Here is a 19,326-nt window from a genome sequence, read left to right as displayed (position 1 = left end):
TAACATTTCGGAGGATCTATTAGCAGAAATGGAACATAATGTTCATAACTATGTTTTCATTAGTGTATAATCACCTGAAACTAAGAATCGTGTTTTGTTTTCGTTAGCTTAGAATGAACCCTTCATATCTACACAGGGAGCGGCTCCGCCATGTTTCTACAGTAGCCCAGAACGGACAAACTAAACACTGCCTCTAGAGAGAGCCTTTCATGTTACGTTACCTTCGTTAGTTCTCCGACACGCTTATGAAACTGCACTAACGTGAGCCGCAGAGTGCAAAACCGTGGTACACACTGTACCTTTAACAATGAGAAAAGTACACCACCAATGCTTTAAGACTAGATTAATATCAAAAACTCCACCTCTAAAGCACTTCAGTGCGGTGGAAGAATGACCTCTCAAAGTATTATATCATCCAGCTGTGCATTTTAAAGCAGAGTAGTTATTGTGCCCTCAGTGGAGAACAAATGAAGTCTCTTTACTCTACATCCAACCAGCTGTGTGTTCTTACCACTGACTAATGCGTTCCTCCAGTTCGGTGAGGATGCTGCTGTGGAGGGTGTAGACCTGGGGGAGCACGCCCAATATCTCTCCTAACCTCTGCTCCTCCAGCACAGGCTCCTCCTCCTCATCACCCACCGCCGCCGCCTCCTCCGTCACCGCGGACCTAAAGTCCTGCACAGGAGAGGGGAGAAAAAGGAGGAGAGATTTACAATGAGACAAAAATGTGGGGTAGAAAGAGAGAGGAATGGAGGAAGTGGTTGTTAGGAGGAAAGGAGGAAGTGAGGGAGAGCAGGAGACATGAAAGGCATAGAGGAATGAGGAATGAAAAGAAAAATGGAAGGAAGGAAGGTCAGATCCTCCTAAACATCCTTCCTGCCACCCTCCCTTCAAATCACCTCAGTGCCTCCTCCCCGCCACTTTGGGCTCCGTCCAGGCATTCAGGAAAGGCGGCGATGCTCGCACAAGAGTTACACACCAGGTGTTGTTGCATAAAGACCTTGGTGCTCAATGACACAATGCCGTTTTGTACATAGTCGCCACTTTTTCATTTCTCTGTAGACAAGAGCCGAAAAACTCACTGATATATACAATGAATTCAGGTCCACTGAAGTCCATTCAGCACACATAAAACATACGCAACAGGCAGTAATAGCTGCAGTGTCAGAGACTAAGAGGACTAACATGAGGAGTTATGGCACATGGGAGTTGAAAAACCCGGAGAGAGGTTATTTATCTACTCAGGATCAGATCTCTGAGAGGGCTCAGCCCCTAATGAGAACGTAACATGTTCAGACAAGAGCATAGATTTTTTTCAACACTGGAGGGACGCATATTAATCAATAATAGTAGGCCTAATAATTAACCCAAGAGACCCATTTGTGCACAAGTGGTGCATCACCTGAAAGCTGGGAACCTGAAGATGAATTTGAGATGCAGCTCAGCACTGTGTGCCAAGTTGTTCTAGTCATGAATAAGAAATAAACATGAATGAATGAATTATTTAAGATAAATTGTGAAAGGGCTATGTCTCATAAGTTGTTGCAGCAATTTTGGGGTTGCAAAAAACAGCATGGTTTTTGCCCAAAACTGCATAGGATTAGCATAAAGTGGGCATGTTTGCAAAATTTAGCCTAAATTTGCAGCGTTATTTAGCCTCCTTCCAGACAAGCCAATGGATTCCTTAGGTTTTCTCGTATCTTTTAGGGTGCTGCGATGAAATTTAGGTGTGCTTGAGCATCCCTAAAAAGAGTCTAAAATTGCCACAGCAGCAAATGAAGACAAGGAATAGATGAAAGTAGTTGAATCGTCAGGAGGCGTCAACATGCTTTAAAAAAACCCTCAGTTTTCTCTGTGGGCCAAGCTGTCCAACAAACTAACATCATATATAAATCCTCAGTGTGTCTGTAAGGGATACATGTCTGGAGCCCATCTATTCCAGTTCTGAGTAAAGCACCGACATAAAACAAATAGAGTCGTCCCAGTCGGCCGCGAGATAATGTGGTGACACCGGGCGCTTCAGAACACGCCGTTCATCATGCACAATCGATCGCGTATGAGTTAACATTCATCACATCTGCCGGTGAGAAGAACAGCTACTTTAACTGCTCTGGTTGACTCTGTCTCCCAGGTTACACACACACACACACAAAAACACACTCAGATCCATGAATGAGAGGAGCTTTACTCTCTCCACCTTATCCCTATTTCCCTCACGTAAGGCAGGTCAAGAAGCGGTGTTAAGCAGTTGGTTGAGCAGCCAGTCATACTCGGTCATAACTCAGCAATGGAGAATCTGTTCAGAGGTCACGGGCTACAAACGAGAAAAAATAATAAGTCTGAGCCTCATGTGTTGAAGCTGTTGTAGGGAAAGTCCTTCAGAAGAAGAGCACGGCCTCCCTTCCTATGTGGAGACAGGGTCTGGAAATTCTTTGTATTCTTGTTATTCCTTATCAAACAATAGAACAATAGCTCATGTGTGCCTCTCACTTAACGCTGCTCCTGGTTTTTTCCTCCCCCAAAATGTTGCGCCGCTGGAGTGTTTCCCAGCTGAATTCATGCTAATTATGACATCAGTCTGCATCAAACAGTAACTAATACCTCGACATATTTGAAGTTTGAAGAATACAGTAACAAGATCCTTAACACTGCACCTATGCATTATGCAACAGCATGATGAAAAAGACCGCAGTGTCACCTTAGAAAGGTGGCGAAAAGATCCAATTAGGTGGTAACACCGAAGAGGAGCGCAAGCTAAGGTTGCTCAGTATCTTTCAAACACTGAAAAATATATTTAATGGTTCAGGCTACACTGTCAAAATGTCCCTTCTGACTCGCCACTGATGCCCATATTGACTTGCAGCGTGTGTTTCTGTCTCTGCGTTGCCATGCAGCAGATAATTAGTATAATTGAGCGTCATGATGAGATTGCAGATTTATGATTATATTGTATAATATTTGCATTACTTGCTGTTTAATGGCATCAAATTACACATCACACGAAGCAGTTGCTTTTGTACCCACATCAGGCTTTCATAAATCACAGTGAGTCGGCACACATGAGACATTCAGGTTACGACCTCCTCCAAGGTTATAAGGTACAAGCTGACTGATGGGCTTCTCCAGGTTCAATGACTCTCCCTGTCAGATTTGTACTGGCAACCATCACCTTAATAGCAACTCTTCCACACCATTCTTTAAAAGGTGTTGCCCATCTGACCTTTCCTGTACGACTTTCCTTTTTGATTACAATGAAATAATTGTTTGAACTGTTTCAGTGTCATTTATGGGGTATTTTTTTTGGTAAATATCCTTCCTTGTTCTGAACTCTGCAGGGATGTGGTTGTTTTGACAGGCAGTGAGTGAGAAATGATGGAAATAGATGAGGACAGTTGGCAGTGATGCATTGCTGATCTCGAGAGGTTCACCACAGCTCACCTTAAAAACCTCTGTCCTGCATTAAAGGTGCTAAATAAAGGATTGGGAGCATTTCTATTGCCTCTCAACGGCTCTCAACATGGTCACGGCTAACGGTGCTAACTGCGCTAACAACGGCGAAAGTGCTGACAGAGATAACCAACCCGTTCTCACTCCCAACTCGTCAAATATCGCTGTTTGGTAAGCGCCCCTCGGCATCGGAGACCGACACACAGAGGCACCCTTTAGCAACAGTATGTTTGGAACCGGGCTTTCAACTAACTCCAATGTTAACCCACCTGTAATGTTATTCAACGGTCGGAGCGAGTGACGTAGTATTAATAGCGTGAATCCACTCAGGGCGGGTGGGAGGGGTGGTGTATGGGTCAACCAGGAGACCGGTGTTCGTGTCCCGTGTGAAACTAAAAGTAACGTTGACTTATTTTGTCACGTCAGTCTTTAGTCACACAACTCGTCGGTGCTGTCGGTAAGTCCCGTGAGTCCCATGAGTCGCATGAGTCGTTAGTATTGTCAGCTACGTGAGTCACGTGAGTCGCTAGTCGGTAAAGTTAACATCAACCACGACCGTTTCCTAACCCTAACTAAGTGGTTGTGTTGCCTAAACCTAACTTCCTGTGAAAACGGAAGTTTATTTCGAAAGTACACGATGCATGTAACAAGTTTATATTGACACGCTGTGCCAGCTCCGACCAAAAAAAACGCAAAAAGGGTACACTGTGCGTCGGTCTCCGATGCCGAGGGCTGTATTTGTTGAGTTGGGGTGGGTGGGAGGACAGGAGGGTGGGGACTACTCTTCCGTGACAACAACCGATGGCGTTATCAGCTGTAACCGCCGTATTAGAGCAGTGCAGGGCGGCGGCCGTGAGCTAGCCAGTGGGGCACGCTCACATGCACAAACATGCACTAAAAGTACACACAGCCAGCCCGGCGATATCAACACAGCACGGAGAAACTCAGATTATAACACACACAGAGGGAGAGTTACTTCATTCTCTGCTCAGGTAGACATTACTCCTCTATATGTTTACATAGATAATAGTTGTTTGCTGCTATTTTAATGCTCTGGATATCAAATTTAGCACCTTTAACTACAATCGTTACTCGTAAGGGGAAAAGTCTCCATTTTATGGCCGACCTGCTCATATCATACACCCAATACAACCACTATAAAAAGGCCCCAACAGCCTCTTAGTGACCTTTAGGTGGCAGATTGCCAGCTGAGTTGTACAGATATCAGTTGAGTAAGGATACAAGGACAGCATCAGCGACAGCGCCTGGTGCACGCAGCGCTGCGTCATCTTACAACTGACCACTCCAGAGTGCAACATGTCAACTTTGTCAAGACCAGGAAGCAGATCTTGCTGCAACAACATTGATAAACCTGAGCAGAGCCGTACAACGAAGGGGGGAGGAGGACAAGACGGAGACAGAGACTGGGGAGCAGACACTCAGGATATGATGTTATCAGAAGGTTTTCAAGAAAGTTTAATAGTCAGGAGACATTTAAAACCAATGTGACACACTTATGTGGAAGCTTTTTCTTACCTCTTGAAGGTACTTGAGGGCGCTGACGTGTCTGGAAAAAAAGAAACACAAGATTTAATAATTAAACTGTGAAAAAGAAATTACAACCTTCTACACAACTATGTTAATCTTTCTACGAGATTCATTAAATTAACTAAATTATGCATGATGGGAAAACTACATCAGAAGAATGGTTAAGTGTGTAGCAGGGCAAAGGCAAAGCTGGTGTGTTTAATACGTTACACAAGACACTTGTGTAATTGGCTGTCAGTTACTCTGCATGCACGATGGATTAGCTCAGGAGCGGGAGAGTTGGAAGGAAAAGGAGAGTAGATACGGGGCGACAAAAAGACAAAGATTTGGATGCAACGTGTTTGTGTGTGATGACATGAAGGGGAGAGTGTGCAAATGGGGAAATCCACGAGCACGGATACTCACAGTCTCTCTGAGTCGACGAGCTCTTTGGCGACATAGAAGGCCCGGGATCGGCCATCAATCTGCGTGACAGGGAGGGAGAATGGCGGGAGATGAATGAACACAGCTAATGTTTAAAGGCTCTCTAGGGGCACTTATTCCTCTTTAACATTAATAGGAGCAGCTACGCAGCAGCCAAGGAGACTGGCGAGAAAAAGCAAATTTTTTTTGTTAGATTTCTGCTGTCAAAATAAGACGGATTATTTCATTACAGTACAGCACAGACATGAAGGCTCTCTCAAACACGGGACTTTTAAATTCAGATGCATTATGTATGAGAGCCTGTGTGTGTGTGTGTGTGTGTGTGGCGACAACAATGCTGCCCATTGATTTAAAGGCTAATCACTGGGTCTCAAAACATCCGAGCCCAAACATAACATTGAAACCATTTAGGGGTTTACCGGCAAGGCTCCTGTGCTTTGTCAGTGTTATTTTTTCCTATGTGGGGCATTTCACAAATGCTGCATCAAAAGCACGTTGATCCTCATTTCCTCGAAAATAAAACACGGCTCCATTAAATGAAACTGTTCCTGGGGCCAACTCTAGTCTCTCTGGTCCTCTTCCTCTCTGTTGTTTCCTCAATTTACTGTATTTTTTCTCTTTGAAGAAGAAAGAAAACAAGGAAATGCGTGTCACATGATGGGAGCTGTTTGCCTGATATTTTTATGGCGGCAGGACGGGCGGGGTCCATCTCTCTGAGCTACTGTAAAATGGCCGTCTTTTACTGTATGGAAGTCTGGGGAGTTTGAGGCGATGCATTTGGACCGGTACATGTCCCACTTAAAGAAAAAGTGTGTAACAATCAGAGGGATCTATTAGCAGAAAAGGAATATAATATACACAGCTATGTTTTCCTTAGTGTATAATCACCTGAAACTAAGAATCATGAGAACGGACAAAACAAACACTGGCTCTAGCGAGAGCTAGACGTTACCTGAAGACCACCGTAGTTGTCCGACACGCTTGTGAAACCGTTGTACCGCCAGCCGCCGTCTGACTTCCGTTACTCCTAAAGTAGTGTTATCATGGTCAGGCTGGTCTCACACACTGTTCATAGCTATACCTACGAAAAGTAATGCCCTGTAATTTGTGTATATCCCACAAAATCAATTTGTGTGTGAACGTATTTGTGAACGGGGAAATATAAAGAGCGGTGAACGCCGCGTAGGGGCGAGGTCAGAGTGGATGGGTGGGTCAAAAAATACCGGACTTTCGCCCAAGAGATCGCCGTTAATGCCCCGTGTGAAACCAGAAGTCCACGTTGATTTATTTGTCACGTAAGTTACGTAAATTAAGTAACGCCCCTTTTGGAGTTATTTTAAGCCAATCCATGATCTTTGCCTAAACCTAACTAAGTAATTTTGTTGCCTAAACCTAAAGAAGTTGTTTCTGAAAAGACTGTATATATGTAACGAACGGAAATTGACACGTGTTGCTGGACATTCGTAGGAAAACAAATAAAAGATATCATCGGAATCGTTATATGAGAATACTTTGTTACGGTAAGGATGGTCTCTGAGCAAGGCTAACGAAGTCACCACCATTTTACTCACGGCGGCTCACGTTACCGCAGTCTTGGAAAGGGAGGAGTGAGCGGAGGGGTACTCAGTTGACTGCAATCTGCAACCACACCACTAGATGCCGCCAAATCCTACACACTGTCCCTTCAATGCTCGATCAAAGCAATATAAGCTGTTGAATGTGAGCCAAAGTGTTTATAATGCATCCTCCCATAAGTGCACAGTAATTGTCATTAGGTCCTGTTGTTCACCTATCTTATGTTATGATGTAATTTTTCTTAAAATCTGACAACTGCATTTCGAAAATATTTTCAAATTCAAATCTATGGCCTATTAATAAGACATGCTGCAACATTTTTCACCCCATTATGTTGATTTGCTGTGCCAGTTGGCAGCTCCGAGGATTGAATTAACCACCTTCTATCCTGCTTTCATTCGTCTCTGTATGCCATAATCTCACCTGTCGGTCATAGCTCTGCTCAGCCGCACCCTCTTCCTCCTCTGAAGTACGCCCGTGGTCCTCGTCCGCCGACAGCCCAGCAGAGACAGTGTTCATTGGGAAAGGCTCTGTGTAGGCACTGCCGAGGGAAGAAAAGACAGTATGAATACAGGAAATATGAATATCTAATACTATTACAGCAAGCGCATGTTCAGTAGCATTGCTTTAACCATAAAGAAAGTTTTGGGATTCAATTGCAGGGAGGCATTGATGACACAAATAGCACATATACAGTAAATCTTTGCAGCAGCATCAAAAAACTGAGCATTAAGTCCCCCTATACTTTAAATATACATTTTTCCTTTTCCTGTGTGTGTCTCTGAACATTTCCACAGTCCTCCAGCGGCCCACTGTAATCTCTTTCATCATTAGTTCGTCTCACAGATGGCACCGTTGTGTTCGTACGCTGGTAATCCTTTTGTGTGCTGTTGTACCTGAGGGAGGCGCGCTGGAGGTCATTTCACATGTAATCCCTTTAAATGCTACCTGTGGCAATTATTAATGTCCTCTGGCCCATTAAGACCCATTCAGTGTGTTTGACCTAATTCATATCGCCACGATGATAACTAGATAACAAGCATTCTCAAAAGCAGCAGTATACGGCAGCTATAGGACAGCTTGTCATATAGTTGTATATATAGCTATATATCATATAGCTGCAGGTTTCACAACAAATGGAAAGGTTTTATAGCACACTTGCTTTGCAATATGTCCACTTTTTCAATGAAAAATTTCTACCTTATCAGTGCAGAATGGTATATGTTGAACAAATACTTCCAAATCCTCTTTGCTTCGTTTAAAAAAACCAAATAAATTTGAAACTTAAACGTTAAAAATGGCTGATTAACTGCAAGAATACGAAGAATACACCAAACAACAAACCTGCCTCAGAAGTGGGGAGTATTTTACAAGGACTTTCCCTTAAATTAGCAAACAACGTTACAGATGTTCCTTTCTAGAGCTGCAGCGATTCCATTAAAGAGGACCTATTATGCTCATTTTCAGGTGCATATTTGTATTTTGGGTTTCTACTTGAACATGTTTATGTGCTTTAACGTTCAAAAAACACTTTATTTTCTTCAAACACGGTAGTGCTGCAGCACCACTGTTGTGATTGGTCAACCGGACCAAACTCTTCGGACTCCGCTCCAGCTCCGCTCTAACTAGATTTGTTTGAAACTGGCCGCTATGTGTTACTTGGTGACATCACCACGTTATGAAAGAAAAGGCGGGACTTCAAGCAAGTTGTTTCAGGCAGTTTGTGTTTCTGTGTGGGGAGAGATGACTATGGGCTTTGTAACTTTGCAGACCATCTACATGCACAAAAAACTAGATAACACAATAAAGGAATGGGAAAAGCACAAAAGCATAATAGGTCCTCTTTAATCGATTAGTCGATCAACAGAAAAATAATCTGCAATATTTTGCTAATGGATTAATCATCCTTTTTTAAGCAGGCATGCCGAACACTGTCCGGTTCCAGCTTCTCAATTGTAAGAATTTGCTGCTTTTCTTTATCTTATGTGTTATTAAACTTAATATGTTTGGCCTGTTGGGCAACAAAACAAGCAATTTGAAAACGTCACTTGGGCTTAAGTAAATTGTGAGAAATTGTGATTGTTTTTCTGGCATTTTACAGAAAATAATCAATGTCCTGATGTCTTGAACAGCCTCCTGTGTGTGTGTGTGTGTGTGTGTGTGTGTGTGTGTGTGTGTGTGTAGACGGCTATTAGAAGACCAAAGGTTAACAGAGTTACCTACTGGACTTCATCTCCATTCAGTCACACTCATACCTCATGGGGTTCACACTACACACACACACACACACACACACATAGACACCCATCAGCTCTATTGGGTGGGCTGCAGAAAGCACCTACAGGCCATTACTCATGGTTGACCTCAGGCTAGACAGATCAACCTGGTGTGGGCTCCTGGGTGTTGTGGGGAGGGAAAGAGGGATGGGTCTTCTTTGAACTCGTTCTTAAGCTCTGATTTATTCTACGAGTGAGGGGAATTCCTTCATGTGATTCTCACCTTCACCTTTTCACCCTTGACCATCAACAGAACAATCTCAGAAAACACACCTTCTGTGCTGTAATGGAGGCTTGTGTCCAATTTATGATAATGTCTCCCAGAAAAGCCCAACAGAAAACTAAAAAAACAATTACTACAAATTAGGGCTGTTAAAGTTAACGCGATAATAACGCAAATTCGTTGTAACCCCACTTAACGCCACAATTCCTTTAACACATTAACACATTAACGCATCTTGTGATTTTTAGGTTGTAGCGGGCTCCGTTTTAAAGCTAGTGTGAAGATACTGGCATCATATGAAACTAGAAATCCTAAGGAAGGAGGTTAAATAACGATTCAAACGTAAGCTAAATTTTGGTGAGGATTTTCAAAGGAGTCCCTTGACCTTTGACCTCAAGATATGTGAATGAAAATGGGTTCTACGGGTACCCACGAGTCTCCCCTTTACAGACATTCCCATTGTCATTGTTTTGTGTCGTTAATTGATTTCCAATAATAACTATATACATTACATTTGCATAAAGCAAGCATATTTGCCCACTCCCATGTTGATAAGAGTATTAAATACTTGACAAATCTCACTGTAAGGTACATTTTGAACAGATAAAAAATCTGCCATTAATTTGTGATTAATCGTGATTATCTATTTTAATTGATTGACAGCCCTACTACAAATAGCTAGATTATAATAGTTTCTTAATTACATCTCTTTTCTTGGACAGAAAACATTAACGTTTAAAGTTGATGTTCCAGTTTTCTTCTATACCAACGTAGCCCATTTCTCACCATAAAATCCCAAATATACCTTTTGTTTAGCTCCAGTCAGTTTCCATATTTAAACCTGCAGTGCGAAAATGTGATATTGTAATTTGGTAATACGTGAAGCCCTTTAATAGGATCATTAAGGCAATGCTATTATTCCAGCAGATTGCAATGCCTTTTATAACACAGCAAAGTTAAATCTACTGTGTCAGATTCAGAGGAGGACTCTCTGTGAAAAAGACCTTCATCCCACCAGTCTCCTGTGAATCTGATGATGCCTGTAATATGTAATTCAACTGAGCTAAACACTCAGTATTAAAATATATATTAGGTGCAATCAGACAGGCCTTTTTTCCAACTTGTAATGGCACTATTATGGGAAATAGCAGCAGCTGAATAGGTTCATTAGCCTGCTAACTATAGACGATTGAGATACTGATGGAGGGATCGAGAGATTGGGAGCTGTTTTAAATTGTTTGCTGCTTTTAGTGATGATGATTACATGTAGCCTGTGGCTGCTGTTGTGACAGCGTGTGATGAAGTGATTTGTGAAGACGCATGGCGCTCTGACTGCTGCTGCCTCACCTGTGACGTGGTAGAAGACGGCGTTGGATAATAATAACCCCACATAATGTGACAGTCTGTAATATGCAACAGAGTTACAACCATAGACTGCATATAAATTTCATACTAACAACTAACTATTTAGTAAGAGAAAAGAGTATGTGAGATTTTTTAGTATGTCTGAAACCCTAATATGAAACCAATAGTGCATGAATTGCATACTGTTTTTGGTGAAATATACAGTATGCAACGCTGGACACTACGGCAGCTTAAATATCCCACAATGTAATGCGGTAGTAACGACAACGTTCATAACAGACGTTGACAGACAGCTCTGTGACGTCAATAATACGTCATTTTAAATTAATTCAGACTTTGATTCTCACATAAGGTTGCCACGTGTTACCATGGTTACACGTCTCCAACCGGCAAGGACGCTCTCAGGAAGTGATGACGTAAATTACTGCTCAGTGCGTCCGAACAGATACATACTACTGTTTATAAGTATGTTGAGCGATAGTACACCTGCTGGGCATGTAGTGCATAGTATGCAATTTCGGACAAAGCGTTTGATCCATCTTGTTTTCTGGTACAACCGAATGCTGAATAAGACATTTTTAGGAGACGAAATGTTTCTTACATGAACTGAAAACACACTGTGAAAAGGTTAAAGTTGTAAGACAAAAACACGGCAACGCTCAGACCGGACAACGCCGTGGTAGCGACCTGTCAATCACAAGGTAGCCACGCCCTAAAGCAGACTCTGCTTTATGGTCTATTTGACTCTAAATTGGACCATAATTTACTAAATGAACATCATGCTGTATTGAAGAAGACTTGAAATTAGCGATTGAGACTATAAACTCATGTTTACAATGTTTACTGAGGTAATAAATCAAGTGAGAAGTAGGCTCATATTCTCATAGACTTCTATACAATCAGACTTCAGAGGAGTCGCCCTCTGCTGACTGTAAGAAAGAATGTAAGGCACTTCCGCATTGGCTTCACTTTTCAGACCCGGAGTTGCCCGCTTGTTATGACCTCTACTCACTTCTTTTACCCTCTATGCCACTGCACCAAGAGTACTTGACCGAGTGGGAGGCATTCCTGACAAACTGGAGCAACAATAACAGCAGACCTGGCATTCCTTGCGGCACCACACCTCATCTTGTTGTTCAAGGGAGAGTCTGGGAACCTCCGCCCCACCACCACCACCACCACCACGGTGACCCCCTTCTCCTCCCTTCGTCCTATCTGTCCTCTCCTGTCTCCACCTTCCCTTTCTGCCTCCCGCCATGCAGAGCCCCGCCCTCGTCCTGCATTTCCTGTAAACAGGCTGGTGGGAAGCTCCTAGGCTGGACGCTTCCTCCCCGGGGGATGACCTGGCAATGACCTCAGAGCGCATGGCACCAGGCCTGGCGAGCCAAACGACACGCCCTGTCCACCACCTCGCCACACAGCCACCACCCAGTACAACAATGTACTTAAGATGGCTCCCTCATCACTACTAACGCTAACATAACAGTGGGTGGAGGAGCCGTTTCAGAGGCCGTGGCAGGGCTTCGTCATCACTCTGAAGAGGTGAAAATGACACCAAAGGCTCAGCTTGAAATGTACATTTTTGCATATATTGGCAGTATAGCTCTGTTTACTGTGCACACAGGGACAGCAACACATCTGCCTCCCTGTTATAAGTCTACCTGGAACTGCTTAAACTTCACATAAAGAACGTTTAATGGACTCACAACAACAAATCCTGGGCTTTCTTTGCCTTTTCTCATTTGTTGCTGCAACGCTACTTGGCAATTGCAATTCTGCTGAGACTGCATTATCATCTTTGATAAAGCAGTTGTAACTTAGTGTGCATGCATATATATGTGCACACACACACACACACACACACACACACACACACACACACCTATAAACAAACACCCTGGTTAGGTTTGGGATGAATCATTAGTGCGTCTGTTCTGTTCCCATTGTACGCTGTGGTAGCTTGCTAATGAACATGTCTCTTTGCTTACCCTGCAAGCTTTTGCTGAAGTAGCGTCTGAATGGTGCTGTGCATTAATCACACGAGTGGAAACAAGCCAAGCCTGTGGAACAGCAGCTTTGTGAGTTTCTCTTTAAAATGCGTGTCTGCTACTGTCGGCACGGTCCTTTTGTGTGCAGGGCTCTGGGGCCGTTCGGTCATTTTCCTTACCACAAAAATCCACTTTTTCCCTACTGTGGGTCTAAAAGCTACGTTGACTGTTGAATGTGTTCTCAATAAATCACTGCCATCATCAGCGAGGCGGCCCTGGGACAGCGGCGATGTCAAGCTTTGAACAGAGTTTAGTGTAAGATGTATACACACAAAGGCAGTACACTGAAACGTATATACACTCAAATAAACATTAAAAAAGCCCCGTATAGACACACCAGAGGGTGGCCCTGGCAACTGAAGCAGCTCCGGGGGGAATGCGGTGAAGGCAAGGCGACAGGACAGATAGGTCCTTTGCATCATTGTGAGTGGTGTGAGACTTCCACCGCACAATGAGCCACAGCGATAACATCACTGGGGAGAAAAAGAGCCCTCACTGAGGGACCATTGTCTGCGAAATGGACGAGTTTCAAATGTTGACATGTATAAAGTTTAAAGTACACTGTAAATAAACATTGGGGGGGGATCATGGTATAGTATCTGCACAGGAGGAGACAAGCTTTGTGTGTGAAAGATACACGACGTAATTGTGTATCACGATATCTCGCTATTCAATCGATTAAAATATTTAATCGCGATTATACGCATGATTGTCCATAGTTAATTGCTATCACTCACAAATTAATCCCACATTTTTTTATCTGTTCAAAATGTACCTTAAAGGGAGATTTGTCAAGTATTTAATACTCTTATCAACATGGGAGTGGGCAAATATGCTTTCTTTATGCAAATGTATGTACATATGTATCATTAGAAATCAATTAACAACACAAAAAAATGACAAATATTGTCCAGAAACACTCACAGGTACTACATTTAGCATAAACAAATATGCTCATATCATAACATGGCAAACTCATGCCTCCATGTCTGTAAAGGGGAGACTCGTAGGTACCCACAGAACCCATTTTCATTCACATATCCTGAGGTCAGAGGTCAAGGGACCCCTTTGAAAATGGACATGCCAGGTTTTCCTTGCCAAAATTTTGGCATAAGTTTGGAGTGTTATTTAGCCTCCTTTGCGAAAAGCTAGTATGACATGGTTGGTTCCAATGGATTCCTGAGGTTTTCTAGTTTTATATGATGCCATACACTCTAGCTTTAAAACTGAGCCCGCTACAACCTAAACATCGCATTACGCGTTAATGCATCAAAGAAATTAGGGGCGTTAAAACGAGTTGTTATCCCATTTACTTTGACAACCCTACTTGATGTATGACTTTATTACGATAGAATTCCATTGAAAGACGGTAAATTATCAAACTGAATTATCGCCCAGCCAGAACAGACAGTATCTGCAAAATAAAATGGTGAAATATAAACAAAGAGTACCAGAAGAAATAGAAACAAATGCAGAAGCATTTTGCCCCAAGATTATCTTAAGCCTTTCAGAAGCTCTTGGTAATGGCCTGTCTCTTTGACTACACACAGGTCATCAAGCACAACTATTTTATTAAGACTGGGGAAAGACTGCAGCCCGTAGTGGCTGAAGCTGTGGCACAGGCCGGGGTAATTTGGTACAGTCTGACCGCGGTGATTCCTCACTCTATCACACACTGCAGTAAATCCTGCCGCCCCTTAAGGGTCCAATGAAAGAGAGGCACTCTGGAGAGAGCTACTTTAATAAAAGCCCTCCTAAACTTAACAATAAGTGTCAGGTACAGGAGAGCAATTACACCAGAGCTGCTCTTTCTCCTGCTCTTACTTCCCCTCCCCCTCCTCTATATGACTTTACTCTTTGTATTCTTACCCTTCTGCACCTGCTATCAACACATCACCTCCCTTTGCTCTCTCACCTTTCTCTCACCCTCCTCCACTTCCTTGTGTAAAAGAAGCTCCCCCACATTTTTTATCACTTTTAATTGCAGCTCATAACGACTTTCTCTAGTGTGAGAGGGAGTAACCTACGCTCGGTAAGCGACCCAATTGCCATTACCTGTTCTATCACCTCAGACTTGCATAGGAAGCAGCGGCACCAGATGTGTCCTCTAAATCCACCAAATGAAAAAACAGGAGTAAGCTCTCCCACATGCATTGTCCATCTTTCCAAAGCCAGCGATGCATGACGCGGCAGGCTGCTCATCTCTCACCGAAACACTTTCCTACGAGAGGGAGATCCGACTCTACTCAGCCAGGTGTCCTCCGCTCATCTGAGGTACAGTGTGAGAATATCCGTCAGCTGTTCAGGGGTCAAGATTGCCCCTCTGAGCTGATAGGTCCGGGCCTAACAACTCAGCTGAGTACATTCAGAGTGGTTCCAGAAAATAAACACGCTCGCCTGTTCTACAGACTACAAAACTGAACATACAGGATATGCTTCATTTCTACAGTTTAATACCGGCATGTATAAGAAGATTAGCTGTAATGCCATAGTCAATCATAAATCAAAACACATTTTAGCCATTTGATGCCGGATAATAGTCCGGATTTAGGATTTCTTTTAAGCATTACAATCAGCCAGAACATTAAGACCTCTGGGTATAACACATGCACAGTGTAACTGATGACGCATTGATGACGCATGACCCCGCCTTCTTCCTTAAGAGAGAGAGAGACAAAGAGACAGTGGGGGGGTGGAGGGGAACAACTGTAGAATCTGCATTTTTTCACATTAAACTCGGTGAAATTACAGTTGAGTTCGACCAAAGAACACTTGGTGATTGTTGGAAAGAGTAAAGACGGTTTAGGTGAGTTTTATTTTGTTTCTGTCCAGTTTGAATGAAGTATTTTACGATGCTACAATACGTACAGCTGATCTCATCATAAACAAAAATACACGTGGATGATGGCACAAGCTGCACGGAGAGGGAGGCGGAGGTCTGCGCTCTCTGAATGCCATTCTAGTTGTGAATGTTTTCAGACTGTACTTGTACTTCTCTACACCAAAACAAAGGGAAACATTTGTAAGTCATGATAATTGTAGGTTATTAAGCAATGGTTTTACTGGTCTGGCCCACTTGAGATCAAATTTGGCTGTATGTGGCCCACGAACTAAAATAAGTTTGACACCCCTGCATTAAAGGTTCACCCAGGTTCGTGGTATCCAGCCATGCAGGTAATTTTGGTTACACTTGCCCAGATTTTTGAGATATCTGCCTCTGAAATTACTGCTTCATCCCCAATGCAATTAACTTGGATAGAATTGAATTTGGGATGGTCATAGCACTGAAATTGGGAATGTTATTCGGGTCCGCCAAGGCGAGTTGGCAGCAGAAATTTCAGAGAAAGGTATCTCCAAACCTGGGCAAGTATCTGTATGGTTAGATATGGTAAGGTAGGTAAGGTAATATATGTTTTTTGAGATGATACAAAGCCATTTTAACTTGATTGAGCTTTTACTATACCTTTCAGTGTCTTCTTTCGATGTCTGGGTTATGCTGTCAATCCCAAAGCTGTTCATATCCACATAGCCATCATTCTCATTGCAGGCAACTGTAGCGCGATTTGGGTCCTCAAAAAACTCTGTCACAGTGTGGGACCTGGTGGGTCTGTTTGGGATCTGGATGTTCTCGTAGTCTGAGCTCATTGCTGGGATGTTTTCATAGTCTGAGGTGTCCGCACTGGGGAAGGAGATGGAGCGCGGTTTGGTCAAAGGCAGCGGCATGGCGGAGCGCCGAGAACGCTCCTCGAAGGACTCCACTCTGGAGACGCCCCTGCCGTAAGCTTTCCTCCTCTGGTGGTCTTTGTAGAGGATGAAGGGGGACGGCAGTTCTAAAGGGCGCTGCTGGGGGTTCACGATGTGGTTATGGAGCTGAGGAGAGCTGCCGGTGCTTCTACGATCCAGCTCTATGACTCTTCCTGGGCCGTGGTGGCTGGACTCGGAGGAAGAACGCGAAGAGCGGACACTTCCATCGCTAAAACCCTTTGAATCTGACTTCCTCTTGAACTTGAGCGCCAGGAAACGCTTGAAGGAGGACTTCTTCTTCTGAGGTATGTCACTGGGTTCATGCTGGATCAGAAGGGACGGGGAACTCTTGGTGACTGGTCTTTTAGTGATGTATGCCAGTTCGAACGGCGGCGGGATGTCCACTAGAGAGGTTGGCGTGGAAACACCACTGGATGATCGAAGGCTACGCTGGGAGAAGCTTCCAGAGGAGGTTATGACACACGGGAGCGAAAGGGTATCGTCTTTCCTCTTCATCCTGATGTCATCGTTCAGAGAGCGGTTGATCTCTGATGGGGTGTTCAAGGTCAATTCTGGACCCTCTGAAGACCGGGAGTAAAACAAGAAGCGGCGAGACTTGGTAGACGGGATCAAACAGTTGATCCCAGGCGGCTGTGAATGGCTAAGTGGTTCGTTGTTTTTATCTAAGGCCACTGTGCAGTAGTCGTGAGTCTGGTACTCCGTCCCCGTCTCCTCTGGTACAGTTTCTGGGACATAACCTGGAACTTTCCCAGAATAAGAGCGCGATCGCGTGACGATCGTCTTCCGATCAAGCGTCATAAAGTTCTCCCCTTCTGAGTCAAACCCCGCCTCTTCGTATATGTGCTCCTCGCTGTCCGAGTCTGTGTCCTCGTAGTAAGGCACAATATGGCAGTCTAGTTCCTCAATGTCTTCCTCAAAGGCCTCGGTGGTGTGGGCGAACACCACCCTGTTGGTGAGCTCCGGGGTGCGGCCCGCGTCTAGGTCCACTGGCACCGTGATGTTGCACAGCCGGAGGCGAGGCTGGCAGCTCACCCGCTTGCTGAGGAACGCCTGCTCTCGTTTAGCCGTTCTCTCTTTTGCACTTTTCCCTCTGATGTGTTTCTTTTCCGTTTCTTCCTCTTCGTCGTCGTCATCGCCTATCTCGACGTAATCCTCCGATGAGACACACTCCAGCTGTTCGTCCCCTGCTTGAATGAGTGAATCGTCAATGTCTGCGTACTCATCTGTTGAATCACCATCCTTTCCTTTGTCTGTGTGCTGATTCAGCTGCTCGGTGATCTCCTCAATCTCACCCTGCTCTGAGAGGACTTGCTTATCCTCCAGCTTGTCCACGTCATCTGATGACACATAGAAAGGTTCCTGGTTAGAAGCACTTGCCGTTTGCAGCTCATCTGCCGGTTTGTCATCAGCATCGTCCTGACTCCACTCTGGGTCGGCGGTGGCCGTCATACCCGGCGGAAGAGATTCAATGACCGAATAAGGCCCGAACACGTCCTCGGTGCTGGATGTGAATCTGAAACAGCCAGAGAGGTCCTTGGTGGCCCGTTCTGGTTGCCATACCCCCGTTTCCCCTGTTTCAACTGTGTCACATGACTCGCACGTGTCACTGGCATCATCTGTGGGGCCGATCACATCGTAGGGATACTCCTCGGTTACAGTTGGAAGCACGCAGAATCCAAACGCAAATCCTCCAGCTTCCAGCTCCGTCTCATCTGCGTGTAAATCACAGTCCTCACTTTGTTCCACTAGTCCAGTATCATTGTCCTCATCACCCTGACTGAGTGATTGTGTTTGATCGAGATTAAGTTCCTCTACACGTTCGTCTGAGCGTCCTGTAGAGCCACAAACTATGTCACTAAAAGTCTGTTCCTCTTCTCCTGCTTCTTCCTCAGCAGGAGGAAGTGAAGGCGTTGACGTATTCTCATCATCAGTGTGATTGCCGCCTTCAGACTGGTTCAAGTCATTGTCAGTGTTTTCATCCTCAGTAGTGTCAACAGTAGAACCATCACCTGCTTTGACTGTGTCCTCAGAGCCAACGCTGTCGCCGTCATTATCTAATACATCTACTTCTTTTTCCTCAGTTTCTCCTTCCGCTACGTCCTCTTTGTCATTAACTCCATCCTCTGCCTCACTTTTCTCCTCTTTGTCGTGGTTCTCCTCAGCCATCTCATGGAGATCCTCCGTCTCCCCATCAGAGTGAGCCAGGTCTCCGTTACTCAGGCAGGGCTCCTCTGGTGGCTCATACAGGGGCTTGGGGGCGACGAGAGGTTTTGGACCACGGACAGGGGGACACGGCCTGGACATCAGCTTGGACTGCACTTTGATGGTCAGGTGACTGCGAACCTTTGGTCGAGGGACTTGCAGTGGATTTTGAAAATCTGTGCAAAGAGAATAAAAGTTATGTATATTTTTTTTAAAAGTAATAAATCAATAATATTTCCATTTCTTCTGTAGTACCATATTATCAGCCTGCACAAGGATAAATATGTGGGTCTTGTTTTGGTATAGAAAGCTAAGAGGAAGTCCTACAGTCCTGTACAATAGTCAGTGACATGCAGAATGCTGCAGGGGACATTATCAGCAGGAAAAACAACAGAGCCACAGGGTACTTAGAGGAGGAACAATAACATCTCCCTGTCTGGGATATGACACATGC

The 19,326-nt window shown here is 44.3% G+C and overlaps 1 protein-coding gene across 2 annotated transcripts in view; it reads right to left on the bottom strand.

Moving 5' to 3' along the window:
• fgd5a (FYVE, RhoGEF and PH domain containing 5a) overlaps nt 1-19,326 on the bottom strand; it is a 47,043-nt gene that overhangs the window by 24,427 nt on the left and 3,290 nt on the right. For both annotated transcript variants that reach the window (XM_037778320.1, XM_037778329.1), the window contains exons 2-6: nt 16,369-19,048; nt 7,417-7,534; nt 5,401-5,459; nt 4,984-5,014; nt 512-675 (exon numbers count right to left, since the gene is read on the bottom strand). In XM_037778320.1, the coding sequence (XP_037634248.1) occupies nt 512-675; nt 4,984-5,014; nt 5,401-5,459; nt 7,417-7,534; nt 16,369-19,048 (3,052 nt within the window). The remainder of the gene's footprint in view (nt 1-511; nt 676-4,983; nt 5,015-5,400; nt 5,460-7,416; nt 7,535-16,368; nt 19,049-19,326) is intronic.

Source organism: Sebastes umbrosus, chromosome 1, assembly GCF_015220745.1.
Source record: "Sebastes umbrosus isolate fSebUmb1 chromosome 1, fSebUmb1.pri, whole genome shotgun sequence".
NCBI lineage: Eukaryota > Metazoa > Chordata > Actinopteri > Perciformes > Sebastidae > Sebastes > Sebastes umbrosus.
The sequence above is the reverse complement of the archived record's forward strand: the minus strand, read 5'-3'. Positions and strand labels throughout refer to the sequence as shown.